Source organism: Episyrphus balteatus, chromosome 2 (assembly GCF_945859705.1).
Source record: "Episyrphus balteatus chromosome 2, idEpiBalt1.1, whole genome shotgun sequence".
NCBI classification, from domain to species: Eukaryota; Metazoa; Arthropoda; class Insecta; order Diptera; family Syrphidae; genus Episyrphus; species Episyrphus balteatus.
The window spans coordinates 87,162,479-87,182,472 of NC_079135.1; the positions used below are offsets into that span (position 1 = coordinate 87,162,479).

The following is a 19,994-nucleotide window of genomic DNA, read 5'->3' on the forward strand; positions in this document are numbered from 1 at the left end:
CTAATGCATTTTTACCATTTCTAATGCAACGCCATTGCACTTTTGCTCTTAACTCAAATAAAGAATTACCGTTGAGCTGTTTTGAACATTTTTGAAAAAAGTGCATCTAATGCATTTTTACCATTTCTGATGCAACGCCATTGCATTTTTGCCCCCAACTCAACGAAAGAATTACCGTTGAGCTGTTTTGAACATTTTTGAAAAAAAGTGCATCTAATGCATTTTTACCATTTCTAATGCAACGCCATTGCATTTTTGCTCCTAACTCAACGAAAGAATTACCGTTGAGCTGTTTTGAACATTTTTGAAAAAAAGTGCATCTGATGCATTTTTACCATTTCTAATGCAACGCCTTTGCATTTTTGCCCCCAACTCCAAGAAAGAATTACCGTTAAGCTGTTTTGAACATTTTTGAAAAAAAGTGCATCTAATGCATTTTTACCATTTCTGATGCAACGCCATTGCACTTTTGCTCTTAACTCAAATAAAGAATTACCGTTGAGCTGTTTTGAACATATTTGAAAAAAAGTGCATCTGATGCATTTTTACCATTTCTGATGCAATGCCATGCACTTTTGCTCCTAACTCAACGAAAGAATTACCATTGAGCTGTTTTGAACATTTTTGAAAAAAATGCATCTAATGCATTTTTACCATTTCTAATGCAACGCCATTGCACTTTTGCTCTTAACTCAGCAAAAGAATTACCGTTGAGCTGTTTTGAACATTTTTGAAAAAAAGTGCATCTGATGCATTTTTACCATTTCTAATGCAACGCCTTTGCATTTTTGCCCCCAACTCCAAGAAAGAATTACCGTTAAGCTGTTTTGAACATTTTTGAAAAAAAGTGCATCTAATGCATTTTTACCATTTCTGATGCAACGCCATTGCACTTTTACTCTTAACTCAAATAAAGAATTACCGTTGAGCTGTTTTGAACATATTTGAAAAAAAGTGCATCTGATGCATTTTTACCATTTCTGATGCAATGCCATGCACTTTTGCTCCTAACTCAACGAAAGAATTACCATTGAGCTGTTTTGAACATTTTTGAAAAAAGTGCATCTAATGCATTTTTACCATTTCTGATGCAACGCCATTGCATTTTTGCCCCCAACTCAACGAAAGAATTACCGTTGAGCTGTTTTGAACATTTTTGAAAAAAAGTGCATCTAATGCATTTTTACCATTTCTAATGCAACGCCATTGCATTTTTGCCCCCAACTCCAAGAAAGAATTACCGTTGAGCTGTTTTGAACATATTTGAAAAAAAGTGCATCTAATGCATTTTTACCATTTCTGATGCAACGCCATTGCATTTTTGCTCCTAACTCAACGAAAGAATTACCGTTGAGCTGTTTTGAACATTTTTGAAAAAAAGTGCATCTGATGCATTTTTACCATTTCTAATGCAACGCCATTGCATTTTTGCCCCCAACTCCAAGAAAGAATTACCGTTAAGCTGTTTTGAACATTTTTGAAAAAAAGTGCATCTAATGCATTTTTACCATTTCTGATGCAACGCCATTGCATTTTTGCTCCTAACTCAACGAAAGAATTACCGTTGAGCTGTTTTGAACATTTTTGAAAAAAAGTGCATCTAATGCATTTTTACCATTTCTAATGCAACGCCATTGCACTTTTGCTCTTAAATCAACGAAAGTCTACCTAAATGGGAAAAGTGCATTTGATGTCTCTTAACTATTTGCCAATATTTCTTTTACAGTTAACTCTTGACGCAGTTCAAAATTTCTTTAATCGAAACCTCCATACGAAATCGATTACCAAAAAAATATATCGATAATTTTGTTTAGTAAAGACCCAAACCTATTTTTTGAATATCGATTTTGGTTCGATATTCAATTTTTTCTATTTTTATAATTCACAGCCACTTATGGTCAGCAGTTGAATATAAGTAGCGCTTTTGATGAATATTTTCAGTGTCATCGACTTGAAAAATTAAAATCGATAGATCCGAAAAAAAAAAAAAATCGATAACAAAAAATTAAAATCTAAAAAGAAAAAACAGAAGAAGAGAAATTGAAAATGCAAAATATTACCGATAGAGCTTTTTTTAGAAATGTAAGTTTTAATTTAATTGATTGTTAAAACCATAAATTATAATATTTTAAAATTTTTAATTAGTTTGCCGGCATGCAGTGGTCAAATCCACGCCATTGGTTTAGGAGGACAAATAATTTCGTAAGCTAAATGAAAAATTGAATTTTTTGTTAAAAATATATTAAATTTTTAATATTTTAATGTTTAGCAACAAATTACCAATGTCCAAGAACCAGTCCAACTCATCGAATTGATTGGGGATGGACCACATGTGCTGGTAAGCTGACATATAAATAATTTCTTATATTTTGAAATTTTGTTCTTACTTCTTCATTATTTTCTTCCTTTCTTCAGCCCAATATAGGCGTGGTATATTTTCCTAGCCAAAGTGTTCTAGTTTCCAGGACTAGGGTGGTCAGAATCCACCGTAGAGTCCATTTTTCGGTAAGAAAATATCTTGACATATAATTTTTTCAATAATATTTTTTATTTTTTGATATTTGATTGCTATGTTTTTTTTTTTTTATTTTCAGAAATTTAATTTGTTTCTCCAGTGGGTGAGGAACAAATATTGGAAACTAGAGCGATGGCTTAGGAGGAGATTCGATAGAAAATCCTTAATGACAATTTTCTTTTCAATTTGCTTTTTTATAGGATTATCTGTTTATTAATTTATTTACCTACTATATTTTATTTAATTGTTCTTTTGTTTATTTTCAGGTTCGATGTTTTTTCTTTAAATAAATAATTACTTCTTTTGCAGTTTTATTTACTTAACCTTTTTGTCTTTTCCTTTATTTTGGTGGATAATTTTCTTTTCTATTTTATATTGATGTTTTCAGGTTAAGGGAAGAATCTTTTCTACATAAATAGCTGAGGAAAATATTTAAAACGATTTCAATCTACAAAGAAATTTGAATATTTTGGAGTTGAATAAAAATATTATGTCATTTGCTTCCCAAATGGAATGGAAAATTGAATTGAAATTTCTAAATTAGGTATGAAATCGTTTACATTTTTTTCTCACCCATTTTTTTTTTTTAATATATCGTGGAATTCGAAAAAAAGATTATTTATGTAAGTGAGTATATACTTCAATTTGTGGTCAAACTTTGTTCAGTGATAAGTGCTAAGTGACAAGTTTTTAGTGATAAGTGTTAAGTGACAAGTGATATAAATCTTCTTTAATTCGGTGTGTTATGTCATATTTTACTATATAATTATATTTAGTTTTATAAGAATATTTTATTATTTATTAAACATTATTTATTTTTTTGTATATTATGTATGTATATATTTTGTAATTTATAACTAACAAATAAAAAGAGGATTAGGCCTACTGGGGAAACCTCTATAAAAAAAACGCATCTAGTATTCTACCCCATTGGGTGATGTGGAAAAGAATACGTCAATTTTTAATTTTTGTTTGCGTTTTTGAATTAAAAAAAAGGAGTTTTAGTGCACAGAAAGTTTGTTAAGTTCATTTTAATATTAAATTTATATCAAATTATTGCAATCGATTTTGGTTAAATTCCAAGAGTAAATGTAAAATATAAGCAATGGACAGAGAAATAGCACACTATTGAGAAAAATCATGCAATCCGAATTTCAGATACGTGAAATGCTTTTTATAAATTTTTTTCTTTGGGTATATTGTCGAAATAAAGTGATCGAGTCAATAAAGTCTTAAAAGTAGCAATGCATACTCCAGTTGCACTAGTTAGAAGAAATAGAAAAATAGGAAAGAATTTTTGTTTGTATAGTGAATTGAGAATAAGATTATAAGCAGTGAAGCACTACATCCACTGCACCATTGCCACTCACAATTCTGCTTTTAAGCCAGTCTTCTGTGGAAACATTAACAAATAAGCTGAATGGACTAGTATTTGTTGCAGACAAACTACAAATTTCTCTTGCAAAATCAGAATAGAATCTACACTGAAATGCTTATCTTCCATCGAACATACATGTTCACACATTACACAAAACAGAGGAACCGAGACAATGGTGATCCGGAAGAGTATTTTCTTCGGTCGGTCTATGTTCCGTTCTTGCATCATTTACCTATACCCTCACTACCCACTAGTTCCGAAATAAGTTGGCAACAGTCACTTTGCTTTTCAAGCGACGATATGTTCCCCGAAAAAACTTATATAGCCTTATTGTGAGTTTCACGTGAACAAGATTCCACCCGGAAAAATAAAATTTCACTTTTTGTCTATTATGAGTTGCGGGCGACAAGTTGTTCGCATCCCGAAAACTCCTCGTATTTTGAATTTTTTGCAGTTAAAAAATTTTGGTGAAAAACAAAAAACAGTTTAGCGGAAAATGAAAATTGTAATAGCTTTTTAAATTCCGGGCGCAAAATAATTGTCCACGTGAAACTACAACAGGGCTGATACAAAAAACAAAAATGGTAAGTTAATTTTTTGAAACAACCCCCCACCCCCGTAAGTTTTTTCTGTGTTCGCCCCTGATCGAACGACAAGAAATTGCTAGTCGACCTAAACAAAACTCAACTTTAAAGGTGACTTTTAAGCCGACACAAGCTTAGACGCTTCTACGTAGTAGAAAGATGTTATCACCAAAGATGGTGCACCATCAAGCAAATCCTTAGCTATGATTTTAAAGCAAGAAAGAAAGGACATCTTTGAAAACATAGTCGGCAAGCATAGCCATAAATCATACCCGATTCCGGCATTTCGACAATCATAAAGGGACATGGAAATTTCCGAATCAATCAACTGTCCAACAAATTGATAACTCCTTCAATACTATGAATGTCCGACGGGTCCGAAGAGCCAACACTGACTTGGACCACTAACTGCTAATGGCGAGGCGCTGCAAAGAAGAACTAGAACTGTTCATAAAGTCCACAAGTAAAAAATAACGGATTAACCTCGAATTATCAAAAAAAAAAAGAGACAACATGGGAAAGGAGCGATCGAGGAAAAAGAGGGCTGCTATTGAAGGAATAAGGTTCGAAAGCTTTACCAGAAAGTAAAAAAGGCATACAAACACCGAATTAAAGCCTGTAGTCATCTAAAAGGGAACATCGTACAGGAGTCGCAAACAATGTTGAGGATTTGGAAAAATCACTTCTAAAAACTGTACAATGGGAGTGAAAAACCAAGGTCAAAAATTGCCGACCTGGGCGGAGGGAATTAAGTCTTATTCAAATTTTTAAAGCACCAAGCTCTGAACTTGTTGAGAGCATGTATCATTTTGGACAAAAGCATGTCTGAAGAATGGAATCTCAACATTGTCTGTCCGACCTATAGGAAAGAAAAAACATTATAATTTGTGCTAACTGCAGAGGCATTAGCCTTCTGAACATCGCATATAAGATCCTCTCTGCCGTACTATGTGATCGTCTGAAGCCAGTCTATGTAATAGGTCTCTACTGCCCATAATCTCGTATAGGCCTAACTACATTTTTCATACTTCTGAGTTATAGAGGGAAACACTCGCTTGCGGCAATTTGTATATAGAAATTGAAATGTTCAAAAAATATTTGGAATTTTCTGGCTTATTTGAAGACCTAGGCAAACAAAAATAAATGAGAATAAATCTGAGACAATGCCCTAACTCCAAATATGCAAAAAAAAACAAAATCGAAAATTTGAAGGACCCTTACTGTAAAAAAAATGGTTTTAGACAAGGCGATGCACTGCACTGTAGACAGCAACAACTTCGAGGTAGAGAAGGACTAACTTATACCTTCCACCGCTGCAATAAAACACAGTCAAAAACACCAGCGTCAACATCGGACGAAGAATAAATTACTCTTGTCAACAGCTGCTTCTTTGGTTTTGAAAGGAAATTGAACAGCAAATCAATTTCTCGATTGCCACCGTACAAAAATCTCCTCATACCAATTTTTCGACTCCAATCTAGATAGCGGTACAGTATAGATAGACTTCGTGAAAGCAAATGGGAGAGGACCTCAATAAAATTGAAATGCTTCACAATGGTTTGTAGCACCTTAAGGCGCTACTAAGTAAGTCCATTTTTGAGATCATGCTCAAGACATTTCATACAGATAATATACTTATAAATATGTATGTTTCTTGTGAAAAAAAATTACATAAATAATAAACTCACCATCACTAGCTCTCGGACGAGGTGTTGATGGAGACATGTACTTCTTCTTTGGAGTCTCATCCGATTCGTTTTCATCCTTGGACGCTTTAACTTTTCGACGATGCAAATGTAAAGCCGATATATTTTGTCTATTAAATTGTCGCCTTTTGCGACTACCATAATAACGATACTTCTTCTTTTTAGCCAAACTCCAAGCATAATCACCAGAACAATCCAACATATGTCTATAAAGTTCCAACATTCCATGACAATTTCTATTGCACTTTGTACAATCCATCGAAGAACTACTCCCAGCCACTAAACTATTATTATCATTCTTCGTCGTCAAAGCTGGCGATAATGGTTCTGCAAACGATGATACGTTTTCAATGGCAGTTTTCGTGTCGGTATCACAATCATCACTTAGTTTACTACTACTTAAAGTTGTGAAACTAGCCGTCACCGAATGAAGACTATCCAAAGACTCCTCTTCGTTGCCCGAATTACTAGATGATTTCGACACGCTATAATCAGTCTTTTTATTTACAAGTATCCGTTGCGCGTATTCCTTATGACGACTGAGTGCTTTCAATGGAATAAAGAAATGCTTATAAAGATTGCCTTCTATTAATTCCCGGCCCACAATTTCATAATGTGTCGAATAAACATGCGGATGGCGGAACATTTTGTGCTCTTCAAGCGCTTTGCGTTTGTCAAATCTGGCACCACAACCAAAACAGACGTAACAACGTGGCCTAGCCCATTCTCCACTTAGCACCACTGACTGACGTAAAGATTCGCCAAGCGAACGACTAGGAATTAAATTTAAATTCGCTGGTATAATGCGATTAACTGCCTGGCTACTAGTGCTTGGACCTTCATCTAATGTAGGCGTCAAAGATGATGAAACTTCACCGGCCAAATAACGAAATCCTTCGTCAGTGATTTCGATCTTTATAATAGTCTGTTCGTTTTGCTCTAAAATAATTTGTGGCAATCGACGACTATCTAAAATAGTGTTCAACTGATCGACTTGCCTTTGTTTCTCCTCGCGACTATTGTCAGTATATTCAACAAGACATTGGCTGGTTGTCGTCTCACATTGCTTCCTTACCACTTCGTGCTTTTGACGCATTGTTAATTGCGTCCACATATCCAATTTGGACAAATCCCTCAAACCAAGCATGGGTTGCTTAATTTTCTTCACTATCTTACCACCTTCATTGACGTATTTGTATTTTTTGACACTGTCCCATTTCCATTTCCACGAGTGTCTTGTAATGGGTCGTTTAATTTTGGCTGTGCCAAAGTCGCAGCCATATTGTTCAGCTGTGAGTAAGGTGGGGAAAGCTGTTAATGCCGCCAAACTGGTAGCTGTATGAACTTCACTCTCCAAAATTTGTGGACTCTTAACCACAGTACTACGTATGGCAGGCAATAAAGGGGGTGGGCTTTGGGGGCGATTTGAATCAGTATCACTGCCAATCTTTCCATCTAAGTGGCAGCTCAGATTTGTTCTAACGTTATTGAAAACCTTTTCGTAAAAATCTTCATCGAAGGTGCACGATAAAGGTTCGATGCGAGTATTAGTTGGAGTACGAAATACAGTTTCAATGGGTTCATTTGAGGTGGTGAACCTGCCAAGTTTGTTCCTGGTCTTCACAGTTATGAGGCTAGTGTCTGGCTTGACACTGTCTACATTGGTTTGTCGACGACTACGGATTCCTTTGCGTCCACGTGGCAATCGATTTTGAGTTAGTCCGAGACGCGACAAAATCGGTTCATCGTTTGAGAACATAGAGCCATTTCGATTTATGTTCGTCGAAGATGACGATGTTGAAGCTGCCGCTTGAGTCGTTGTCGACACAGATGAATCATTACCCACCTGCTTTATCTGACGACGCGTTTTCGTCGGTGTAGATTTGCCGATTTCGTTTGGGGCCCTTTCTTCTTCTGCCGATGGAAGAAGTGGTTTAACATCTTCACTGACAGGATTGGAGTTTTTATTTGAAGATGAGTGAATGCGTTGGACATGGTCGCTTAGTTTTGCGGCAGTCTGAAACCTAATTGCACAAGCCTTACAGCCAAAGTACTTATCCGAATGGAAGTCTACTAAATGGAAAAAGAGAGCGCTGAGATCATTTTCTAAAGCAACCGCTTGTAGTTTAGGAGATTTGGAACAATATGAGCAGCCACTAAAGTATAAATTGGTGGTCGATGACATGGGCGTTGATGGTGCTGATGAAGATGAGCATGCTGGTGAAGTGCCTGTAAGGTCTTTTGAGTCTTGTGAAGATGGTGTGACAGGATTTCTGGAACTTGATCGTCGTTCTTTGGAAATAGTGTGAAAACGTTCGATGTGTCTAGCTCGGACTTTCACTGTTGACATGCGTTTATCACAATAGAGGCAAAGAGTTTTGCATTGACTTGAATTTTTATCGATATTTGACTTGTCCTCGGACGAAGTGTCTTCGTCTATTCCTAGGATGCATTTTGTTTTGTCGGATTTTAACTTTTCGAGTATTCCAGAAAGTCTGTTCAGAGGGAGGCTGCATATAAATGAGAGTGGCAGTTGTTTAGACAGCTTCGGTTGTTGTGCGTTTTTTGTGTCCTCAGTTTTGTTTGTTCCTTTTGGAGGACATTCGATGGGGTCAGTAGCTTTAGCTTTCTTGGTGTTAACTTTTTTCTTTTTTGCTTTGGCATTATTATTGTTGCTGGTGGTACTAGTATGGCTTTCCAAACTGCTGCTTCGCAAACCTGCTCGCACTGGTGAGAGACGTTTTGATTTGCCACTACCACCACTACTACTAGTTTCGGCACCCTTGGAATTAGGGCTAGTTTTTGTTTTAATTAATCGCGATCTTTCTAACCGAACAACAGTCTGTGAAATGGAATGATCGGATAATGGCAGTATTGTGCTCTTGGGTGACGCTTTTTTTGTGGATTTCTTTATTTGTTTAGCTTTTGGTGCAGATTGTTCAATTTTATTGTTGGATATATCATCGTCAGCTGTTTTCGCATTTTCTGCTATACACGAATTGAAATCTTCTTTTTTGTTTTTCTCTGTATTGAATTCTATCCCGCCGCGGTGAACCATTTTAATCTGAAAATAAAAATACACCAATAAGAGATATTTCAGTTAATTTATTCTAAATCAAAATTAGATTAAAATAGTAATCAATTCAATGCGTTTGAAATTTAATCACTTGTTATGAAAAATGCGTTTCAATACAAAATTGATATCTCAAAATCTCCATAGATGATTTTAATAACAAAAAGGTTATTACAGTTGCAATTATAGTTGTCGTTCACAATAATTCGATTTCATTTGGTATAGTGTTTTCACCAAAAAGTGCAAAGTGTAAGTGAAAGGAAGTTGTTCTAACTGACGAAATATATTGAATGCCGTATGCTAAATACAATTTTTTCTCTGTGGGATTTTTTAATTTTCGAATAAAATAACGATTTAATAACTACGAGCAGCGAGCATATATATAAAAGTCGTTAATGCTAGCTTTTTAAACATAGAAAGTGTTATTTGCTTTGATGACCGATATCGCAATTTAAAAAAATTGTGGAAGAAAGCTTAAATTATGTACCCTAGGCTCAGCAATGGAGTTGAGTGAGCGGAACAGAGTATCCGAAAAGAGGGAGAACTTAAGTCCCTCAGCGGCCATAGTTTCTGAGAACTTATTTCCTTACAACTGGTATTTTGACCTTTAAGATCCCAACTAACTCTATGTATTAAAAATGTCGAAGATTTTTTGATGGTGATACTGTCAATGCCAAAGTTATCGAAAACAGTCGAAAAATAAAAATTGAGGCAGTTTACTTTATCAAATAATTTTGTCAAAACATTTATCATGACTATGGGTTTTCTTAGGAATTTATGTTCTAGAGGAAAAATTAGGAAATAAGAGTTTATGTTGTACATAAATATTTAAGTTTCGTTTGAGCAAATGGCTAAATAGTGCTAAGAAAATCACATTTTTTTAATTTTTCGTTCTTCATCAATTTTTTACGTAAAACCAATTACGTCACTACTTTTTATTTTATATAAATCTGTCTTATTTTGGTAACCAACTAAATAATCGGTATATAGTGTGAGGGCAAACAAAATATTTGGACTGCAAAACGCAAAAGTCCCCAAAAAAATCGATTTTCGAAATTTGATAGGGGGAAACCCCATAAAATGTTCAGCCTTTGCAGATTTTTAGATAGCCCAAATTTCAGCTTGATTGGTGCCGACACCGACACATGTTGCCAACACTCGCTCAAAGTTCCAAAAATTTCGGTTTTTTTCACTTCTTTTCGAAGAAAATTAGCTTTAGCTATTTTCACTTATTATGTAGTAGTGTAGGTAGTGTTTTTACACATAATTCAGATGGTAAATTCATTTATGTCGAGTTCCTTTAAAAAATAATTGACTCGGGATATTGTTTACGATTTTTGTTAAAAAAATTATTGTGTTCAATTTAAATTTTCAGTACTGACCTTAAAAAGAGCAGAGGTAAAAGAGCTGTTACCAATGAAACTTTCCTTGTTATAAATATGTAAGGTATCTGATCGAAATGCTTCTCGTATAATTTTAACAACAATAGAAGCACTAGGGCAGAATCCAATTGACTTTGTAGTTTCAAAATCAGTTTTAAATTTGGGCTATCTGCAAAGACTGAGCATTTTATGGGGTTCGCCTGAAAAGAATTCGACAAAAAAAATTCTATGAGAGTTGCGGTCACCCTAGAGTACCACCTACTAAGACCTCGTCGATTTTATAAAATCCTGCTCAAAATTAACGCACATATTTTTCTTTTTTAGTTTAACCCCTGTATCTTATTTTAAATGGCTTTAAAATTTTTTGTTTTTTTTTTTGTGTTTGCTTATTGTTTACCAAGTCAAAAAAAAAAAAAAAATGCTAAACTGCAACAGTATTATCAACAAACAAAAAAAGACGAACGATGGACTTTAGCTAAATTCTCACCAAATCTTCCCCACAAACATTGTATCCCATACCTTGAACTTAATATCACTTCTGTCTCATTTGAGAAAATAACCATGATACTGTGACATAAAGTAATATAGGACTTTTCTGTCAAATAAATAGGATGTGGTGAGTTAAATTTGAGCAGGAGTGTACATCTATCTCTTAAGAGGAGGGTGAAGGTTCCTCTTTTTTAGAATTTCGTTTATATTTTAAACTAAATAATAAAAGCACATCAAATTTCCCATAAAAAAGTTCCGATCACATCTATTTTAAGAGCAGTACCTATGGAGACACGGAGGAAAAAAAAATTCAATTATTTCAGTGAAATTAGTTTTGAATCGGACAAAATATTAAGCAACTTTTTTTTAGGTATTGTTGACAAAAATATCCCTAAAGCTAAGTATACACGATTGCAAGATCTTCCAATATTGGAAGATTTTTTCCAACAAATGCTCACCAATTTTCTATCAACCATGTAAACATCCAATTTTATCTGTAAAAAGTGATAGAATGTTTTGCCAATTTTCTATTAAAAATTGGCTGACTTCTTGCAATCGTATGAACTCGTCTAAACACAATATTTTTTTTATATTCAAATAGGTAATTAGACAATTGTGGACTAATTGGAGATTGGATGATGTTCTTGTCCAATTTTTAATTGGATAATCATTTTTTAATCGATACTGAGAGAAAATTTAAAAAGGAATTTTTTTTTTTTTATTTTTTCAAAACGAAAAAACATTTTTGCATCCTGTTTTCTGATTTTGACTATAAACTAATAAGAGAATTGAAAACAACGAAAAATAAATAGATACTCATTTACAATAAAATTAAAAAAAAAAAAATTAGTTTGTAATCTTTTTTGGAAAATTTTAAAATTCACAATAAATTCCTTATAGCAAGTTTAATTCTTAATAATGTTTTTTTAAGCTAAGCGGAAGGGACCCCATTTCCTGTCTCAATTTAACTTCTAAAAAAAGTTTCATATTCTTCGTCATCTGTCAAGAACATTGCCACCCAATTTTGTTCACTCTAAAGTCTTTCAACCATGTAAACAACAATTTTCAATTGGATGACAAACAATTGGCGGCAGATGTCAGCTGATTTTCTCCCAATGATTTGTCTAATTTTTGGATAAAATTATCCTACCGCATAGACAATTTTCACTTGGTAGAAAATTGACAATTGACAGTTTGGCCGATATTGAAAGTTTTTCCAATCGTGTATAGGTACTTAGCTTTAGTTATACAGCCATGGACAGAGAAATAGCACACTATTGAGAAAAATCATGCGAATCGAATTTTAGATATTAGGAATGCTTTTTATAAATTTTTTTCTTTTGGTATATTATTGAAATAAAGTGATGGAGACAAAAATATCTTAAAAGTACCGTTATTTTCTATATTTATTTGCACTAGCAATATAATGCTTTTTCTGTCTCTTTCGCTAGTGGACACAGAAATAGCACACATTTGTTAACCGTTAAGTTTTTGTTCCGCGTTCAAAAGTTGTAGACGAAAATGCATTCATTTTATTGCTACTATTTAATTAACAAGTATTTTTGAAAAAAATAGGCAGAAAACATCATTAAACTGCGAAAAAAGGGCGAATTACTTTCGAGCCTCATAGTCAAGGGAAAAATCCTTCTTAATTAGCTTAAACTCTAAATTTTTCGAATAAATGATGGATAAAGCCATTTATTTGGAAAGAGCAAATAGAAATTTAAACTCTGAAATTAAATTGCGTTAACTTCTTCCCCGCAAAACTTCCATACGAGTGGATAGAGCGATCACAAAGAAACGCAAATGTGGGCCTTTTAAGTCATCTCGCACGATTTTGCCCGAAGTAAATATAGAATTCGGCGAAAAAAGTGTCAAGCAGACTTTTAAGAAGGATACTTAATGATGCTGAGTTGTACAGACAGGTAAGCAAGAAAAATCCAATGATATAAAAAGACACATGAAAGATCACCTAACATTAGCTATAAAACATCTGAATAAAAACATGCTGTTTTGAATGAGAGTCTTTTGGAGTGATGAAATAAAGGTTAACCGCATTGGAACCGATGACAAAACATTTGTCCATCGCCTAAAATGTTAAAAGGACAAGCCAAAGTATTATCTCAAGACGATGAAACTAAGAGGATAGGATTTGATGGTCTGGGGCGCATTTTCCTGGCATGGTAAGGACCCATTGGTTAGGTGGATGGCAAAATTGATAAATTCTTTTGTCTTAATATTACATTAGAATACCGAGGAACCATATTTCTCGCCAGTTAATTAGATATTCATACATGACAATCACCCAAACATGCATCAGAAATAGTACAAGATAGGTTTTCGGACGAAAAAATCGATGTTTGCACCTAGCCATCTCAAATTCACAATCTTAACCCCATAGAAAACTTATAAATTGATATCAAGGTTAAGCGTGGGAAAAGGAAATTCAAAAATTCAAACGATCTTTGGGCAAGAATCAAAGAAGCGTGGTGCCGTACTCCACAAAGTGGATACCAGACGTTAGTTGAAAGTTTACCAAAGAGGTGCGAAAGAACTTTGAAAAACTGTGGTCTACTAACAAGTTACTAACTTAGTAGTATTGAATTTATTTGAAATTGTAAGAATTTTTGCTTAGAAATGATTATTTTTATGATTTTCGGAATGTGGGCTATTTCTTTGTCCACAAGAAAAAAGGGTATTCTCTAGAAATTATATTTTTAAAAATTGAATTGAAATAAAATAATTTATAATTATTAATTTTATGAATTCCCATAAGCTAATGCATGCCCTGATGTAAAAATTATAATATATAAGTTAAAAGGTCCCAAATAAATCCAATTTTTGTAAGAAAAATCAAAAGTGTGCTATTTCTTTGTCCATAGCTGTATCTAAAAAGTCGCAACAATTCTCATTTGGCATACTCATCTTGCGATTTTTAAGGTATGATAAAGGATGTATTTTCAACAATAATCAAATTGACTTATCTAATCTACCTACTTCGCCTAGTTTACTTAAGCTACAAATTTAAACGGCTTATGAAAGCCTGCGTAATATTTTTAAAATTACATGTGTACAATTTAAAAGGGAGACAAAAAACTCATTATGCAAGTTACCCCTCCCCCGTTACGCTATCTCTTATTTTTTTTTAAATAGGTAATTAACGCATTAATTTTACAAAAAAAAAAATGGAGTTTAATCTATGCCTTATTCAAGATTTCTATCCGTATCCAGCTTAAAATAAGTTAGATACCTAGTTGTTTGCTATTGAATACTGAGTTTGAAGTGAACAAGATTCCACCCGGAAAACAGAATTTGACTTTTCTTTTTTTTTTTTTTATTTCGGGCGAAAGATTTTTCACGTTACACTTTAAAAATATTCTCCATATTCTGAATTCTTTTCTAACTAAAATTTTGGTGGCGAAAAAAATTTTTGTCAGGTATAAAACTCACTTAGTTTTTTTTTTTTAATTTCGGAGGAAGAAATAAATTTCGGGTGAAAAATTTTCCAAATTAAATTCGCAAATAATGCTAGTTATAATTTATAAATTAGTTTGAGAATTGAGATCCTTTCTCACTTGATTACATACAGTACAGAATTGGTGTCTTTGTGTTGTGAAATCCCACGCAAGTATGGCACCTACCTACTTTTAATAATAAGATAGCATTCTATTTAAAACTCCCGTGAACAAGTCAAGTTCAATCATATTACTGTCTACACTTAGGAGCAAAAAAATGGAATCAATATTTGCGTTCTGTAAAAACGATAATTGGTCGTGAAGTAATCGACATACATAAATGTTAATGGTAGCATTGAAAAGCTTGAAACAAAAGCTTTAAGTCAATGCAGCGTTACCGCTAAGCGACTTTAGTCGCTATTAGCGACCTTTTTAAAGCCTTAGCGACCAAGCGACGACTTTTTATTCAAAGCGACCTTTTCGCCAATTTCATGATAGCGACTTTTTTTTTTTCTTAAAATTTTATTTCTTTTTTGCAAGTGAAATTAAAAAAATTTTTTTTTAATTTCATTGCAAATGAAATTGAAAAAAAATTTCAACAAATTAAATAATGATGCAAGACGGCAAGAGTGCAGTAGTCCGTCTAGTTTTTTTATTTTAATTTAAGTGTTAAATTTTGTTTCTTGCTTTTGTAACAGAAAATTACAAGTAAATAGACAAAAGACAAATGTTCAGGTGTGTTTTAAAAATTATTCTGAGCGCTCAGAACAAGCATTGTTCAGATCAGAGGCTATTCAAAGCGTGCTCGAAATATTCTGGCTCTGTTCAGAGCTTTTTTCTGAGTCCATTACATTGCATGGGTGTAGGTAGGTGTGTTTTTTTGAAAAAAGTACAACCCTTTATTCAGAACTTCTTTGCATTGTTTTGTTTTAGTGTCTGACCAATTAGTCGAAGACTTCTTGACTCCTCCATTGTCGGCGTTGGGTCCAGCCGTCTTCTTCAGTTATTCCATGAGTTGCGCTTTATGCTCACAATATTTAAAAGCAACGAGCATAATAAAATTATATTTCCATTTAAAAATAAATTATTTGTTGAGTTTAAAAAACCTTCTGTTTGTTTTAATTTTTTTTATAAATTGGTTGTCAAATGTCTTTCAAATCTAAACTCATTTCTGAATTGACACTTGACAGTCGAAATGAGATATTTCATAGTGAAAACACTTTTTTGGTAATTTGCGAAATTATCTCATTTAGGCTGTAGTGAAAACTACGGTATAAAATGAAGACTGTTTTTTTTTTTTTAGTTTCAAATTTTGTTATTTTGTTGTTGTTAATAAAAATTTTGTTTCAAGGCAACTTGTGTCTATTTTTCTATATAAAAACATATGAAAACGGTTTAGCGACTTTTTTTTTTCAAATTTAGCGACTTTTTCGACAAAAAATCGACTTTTTTCAATTTTTCAGATTAGCGACCTTTTTTTTCTGAAAGCGACTTTTTTAGCGACCTTTCAAAAATTTTCAACGGTAACGCTGAGTCAATGCTAAGAACTCAAAAATCCGTTCGTTGGTTCTATCCATCCAACATAAATGAAGTATGTAAGGAAAAAAAAAACTGAAATTAAAACACAAATTATCTGGAAAATTTAACATTTAAAAAAAATTAAGTGCAATTCATTGACAGCCATTGACGCTAAAACTATCGTTGGAAAAAAAAGACTGAAATTGAAACAGAGAGTATCTGGAAAATTTAACATTAAAACAAAAATGAAGTGCAATTTATTGACAGATAGCGGTAACACTATCATATGCATTTTTATGTTTTTACCAACGATTCAAAGTAAAAAATACAAGCTTTAAAATGAGACCATGAGACTTTGAATAAAAATATTTTATCCATGGCAATTTTTGTTTTTAATATAATACAGTAAAACCTGCTAATTGGGACACTCTATAATCGGACCACCTCCTATTCGGACCGCACTTAATGCTTTCCCTGCTATTTTTCATACAAATTTTCCTCTATAATCGGGACAACTGCTAATCGGACCATGGACAACCTTTGTAACATTCTTTGCTTATTGTTTTACCTGTTTAATTGGACCAAAAGTCAAAAATATGAAACATGTGTGTTCAATGTTCATGTACATATGCATCCCATTTTTTTTTTTCTTGGCCAATTTTGCAAAGTTACATTTGTTATATGCGGGGATTCCTCAAAATGTTTTATTTTATTTTATTTTTCGTTTCTTGGCAAAGGAAACAATTTGACAGTGCAATAGAGTTTTTGAAGTTGATTGTTTTGTGAAATTGATTTGAAAAAGAATGTTAAAGTTAAAAGCCTTTTGAAATTTGTTGGTACCTATATTTGTTGTCATTTTTACGTGGGTTAGAGGAATGAATGAGAGAAATTTTTTTTTAAATGGACGGGCTGATTAACCCTCTACTGCATACGAAGCCAAATATGGTTTTGTCTATTTGTATGCACTTTTCTCTACTCTGTCACAAAAAAATTATAAAGATTCAATACAATCCTCTTCTTTCTGTTTCTGAGAACCCATAAGGATAGTTTTTTCGTGTGTCCGACACAAAATAAAGGTGTATTTTATGATCACAGGTGAGTCGATCAGTCGTGTGCATTGAAATCGAAAGTGTAGAATATATTCATACTTTAAGTGTTAATTACTGCGTTTGTTTGGAAAGAAAAGTGGAATTAAAAATTTATTTTTGATCGATTGTCTTATTATGTACGCTATGAACCAATTTTTATTGAACAAAAATTATTGGCCTGGTCTTGGGAGGGCAAAAAGTACGGAAGCCATATTTGGCTTCGTATGCATTAAGGGGTTTTAAATCTACACAATTTGTTACATTTTTTTGTTGGCAAATTTTGTTCCCTTACATTTTTTTTTGCTTGGAAGCTTCAGATATGGAGCCCCTTCACTTTTAGAGACATTTTTTTTACCTTAACCCCATTTCCAGGGGCGTAACCACAAACAATTTAGGGGGAGGGAGGCTTACCTATAATATTTTTCAATCATTTTATTACTTTTTAGTTTTTTTTAAGATCTGGGAGTGGGTGAAAATGTTGGAGCAAGACTTACTTTGACAGTGGAAAGAATGTGAACAAGAAAAAAATATATATAACGGAAAAAACAAATTGCTTTTCTCGGTTCCATGGCTTAAAATGAGCCAAATTTGAATTAATTCTTAACCTTTTGTAATGCAATGTATTTATTTTACTTTATTTTGTTTTTAAATGATGAATATTTATCTTTTGATTTTTTTAATTTTATTCTTTACATAATCTGAATAAATAAAATTAGTAAAATTTCTTACCCCTTAATGCATACGAAGCCAAATTTGGCTTATAAACAAATTTTTTAAACAAATTAATTTAAACAAATTTTTGAAATGTAAACCGTTTTGAAACAACCAAAAGAACCCATGTAAAGCATTTTTTAATTTTTTCGTCCGCTAATATTAATTCATGCAGTAGAGGGTTAAAAAGGAACCTCTATAAGTGGACCACCTCCTAATCGGACCACTTTTCTTCGGTCCCAAGGTTGGTGCAATTAAACAGGTTTTAGTGTATAATTTATTTGATTCCGTTTTTTTGCTCCTAAGTGTATATTGTCTCAAATACAGAATAAGGTTTCTTTATTTTATTTTTCGATGTGAGTTGAAATTCTTTTATGAATAATTTTATATTTCCCAATTCATAAAACGTTACTAAAGTACCATCAAACGAAGACACTAAAAGTCTCAAAACAAAAACAAGAACTCAAAATCCCAAAAAAAAACCCACCGCAAATGGCGGTTCTTCATAATTTCATATATCCTACTCTCCTCCCGCGCTTCAACTCCCGCGAATGCCACTTAACTTTACTTACAAGCATTTAGTTAGATATATTTGAGAAGTGTAATCAAAAATTTCTATCGCGCAGGGGTTGCATTTTGTCGATATCCCTTAGAAAACAGAAAGAAGCATTACAAAAAAAAAAAAAAAAACTCCAAGGAGTTCGAAAGGAAACAACAAATTGCAATAATTCAAGTATAAATTAAATTCATAAAAAAAAAAAACAAAATAAATAAAAACAAAATTTTTTGTAGGAATAAACTACTCCATCAAGACACCACACAAACACCCATCAAAATTGAGGCAATGTGAAACCATGGGCAGGACGGAAAGTGTCATCACTTTCAACACTTTTTTTTTGCTTCTTTCTGTCTCTTCATTTCACTTTTATATCCCAGACTTTGTATTAATTAAATCCACACAGAATGTAAACATTTAAAAAGAGCAAATAAAAATAAATCAAAATATACATAAATTAATAAAACAAAAACATTACCTGTCCATTTAAATATTACAGGTGAAAACAGTCTCGAGAACAAAACTCCTCCTAAGCGCAACTCCAATGGTTTTCTTTTCTCAGGATTCTTTTTTCTTTTCCTCGTTTTTTTTTTTTTGCTTCTTCTTGATTTTTAAGCTAGGAACAAAATTGCACATACAAAAAAGAAAAAAATCTTTGTACGCGTTTTTGGGAAAAATCACATTTTTATTTGAAATTCTTTTTTTTATTTTTTTTCACATGGCACAAAACTTTAGACAAATACAATTACAAAAAAAGGGACATCTTATTAGAAAAAATATTTTTATTATTGGAAAAACTTATGTGTATATAATTTGAAGGAAAAAAACACACAAAGAAAGCAGCACACAGCAAAATGATTTCCAAAAAAAAAAAAAACTTTTCGATCCACCCTAAAAAAAACTAAAACACAAACTTAGGTATCCATGATGCGAGAGATTTTTCCACACACACTTTGTGCCTTTCGAGGCGCTTTTGGATACCTTTGCAATTAGATTATTAGTTTATTAATGCATTATTTTAATATTTTTATTATGATTCACTGGTTTTGTTTAATTGGAATTTGTGTAATGAGAAATTGAAATTGTTTGTCGACGGACGAGAGAATTTTCCCGAGTTTACCCAAAATGTCGGTAACGAGCGAGCGAAGTTTTTTTTTTTTTTAGTACCATCGTTCATGATGTTGGCTGGGTCACAATGGTGCAAGAAGGTTGTATATCGATATTGTGGTGTATTTTTTGTTGATTGTGAATAGACAGGGATGTGAGTGAAGATGGTAAGGTAGTTCAGTTATTTTATTAGATCTGTTTGAGTACTATTTTAACAAAAAATTTAGTACTCGTCTCACTACAATAGCTGTGTTCCTTTGGCTAGCTAAGTACTTCTGGTTGTATTCAACTCCATTTCTTCTATAGAAAAAATGTCTTTGAATGGATTCAGAAGTACTAAAACGTACTTTGCTTAGCCCAAAGGAACACAGCCAATAACTACAGGAATGGGCGTTTAGCCAAAAAAATGGAAAATACTAGTGAAAATACTGT

At 32.9% G+C, this 19,994-nt stretch overlaps 1 protein-coding gene and 1 long non-coding RNA gene across 3 annotated transcripts in view; both read right to left on the reverse strand.

Annotated features, from left to right (window-relative positions):
- Nucleotides 1-19,618, reverse strand: part of LOC129908111 (uncharacterized) — a 34,433-nt gene extending 14,815 nt beyond the window's left edge. Inside the window, exons 1-3 of one of the 2 annotated variants that reach the window (XM_055984411.1) lie at nucleotides 19,370-19,618; nucleotides 18,934-19,184; nucleotides 6,166-9,247 (exon numbers count right to left, since the gene is read on the reverse strand). In XM_055984411.1, the coding sequence (XP_055840386.1) occupies nucleotides 6,166-9,241 (3,076 nt within the window). In that variant the 5' untranslated portion in view covers nucleotides 9,242-9,247; nucleotides 18,934-19,184; nucleotides 19,370-19,618. Of the gene's footprint in view, nucleotides 1-6,165; nucleotides 9,248-18,933 lie in introns of both variants that reach the window. The other variant, XM_055984410.1, reaches the window with a different exon arrangement.
- Nucleotides 2,057-3,581, reverse strand: LOC129908113 (uncharacterized). The gene is made up of 2 exons (XR_008771226.1): nucleotides 2,281-3,581; nucleotides 2,057-2,207 (listed from the first exon to the last, which is right to left on the reverse strand). It is a non-coding gene; the product is annotated as an uncharacterized LOC129908113 (long non-coding RNA).
- Nucleotides 19,619-19,994: the final 376 nt, after the last annotated feature.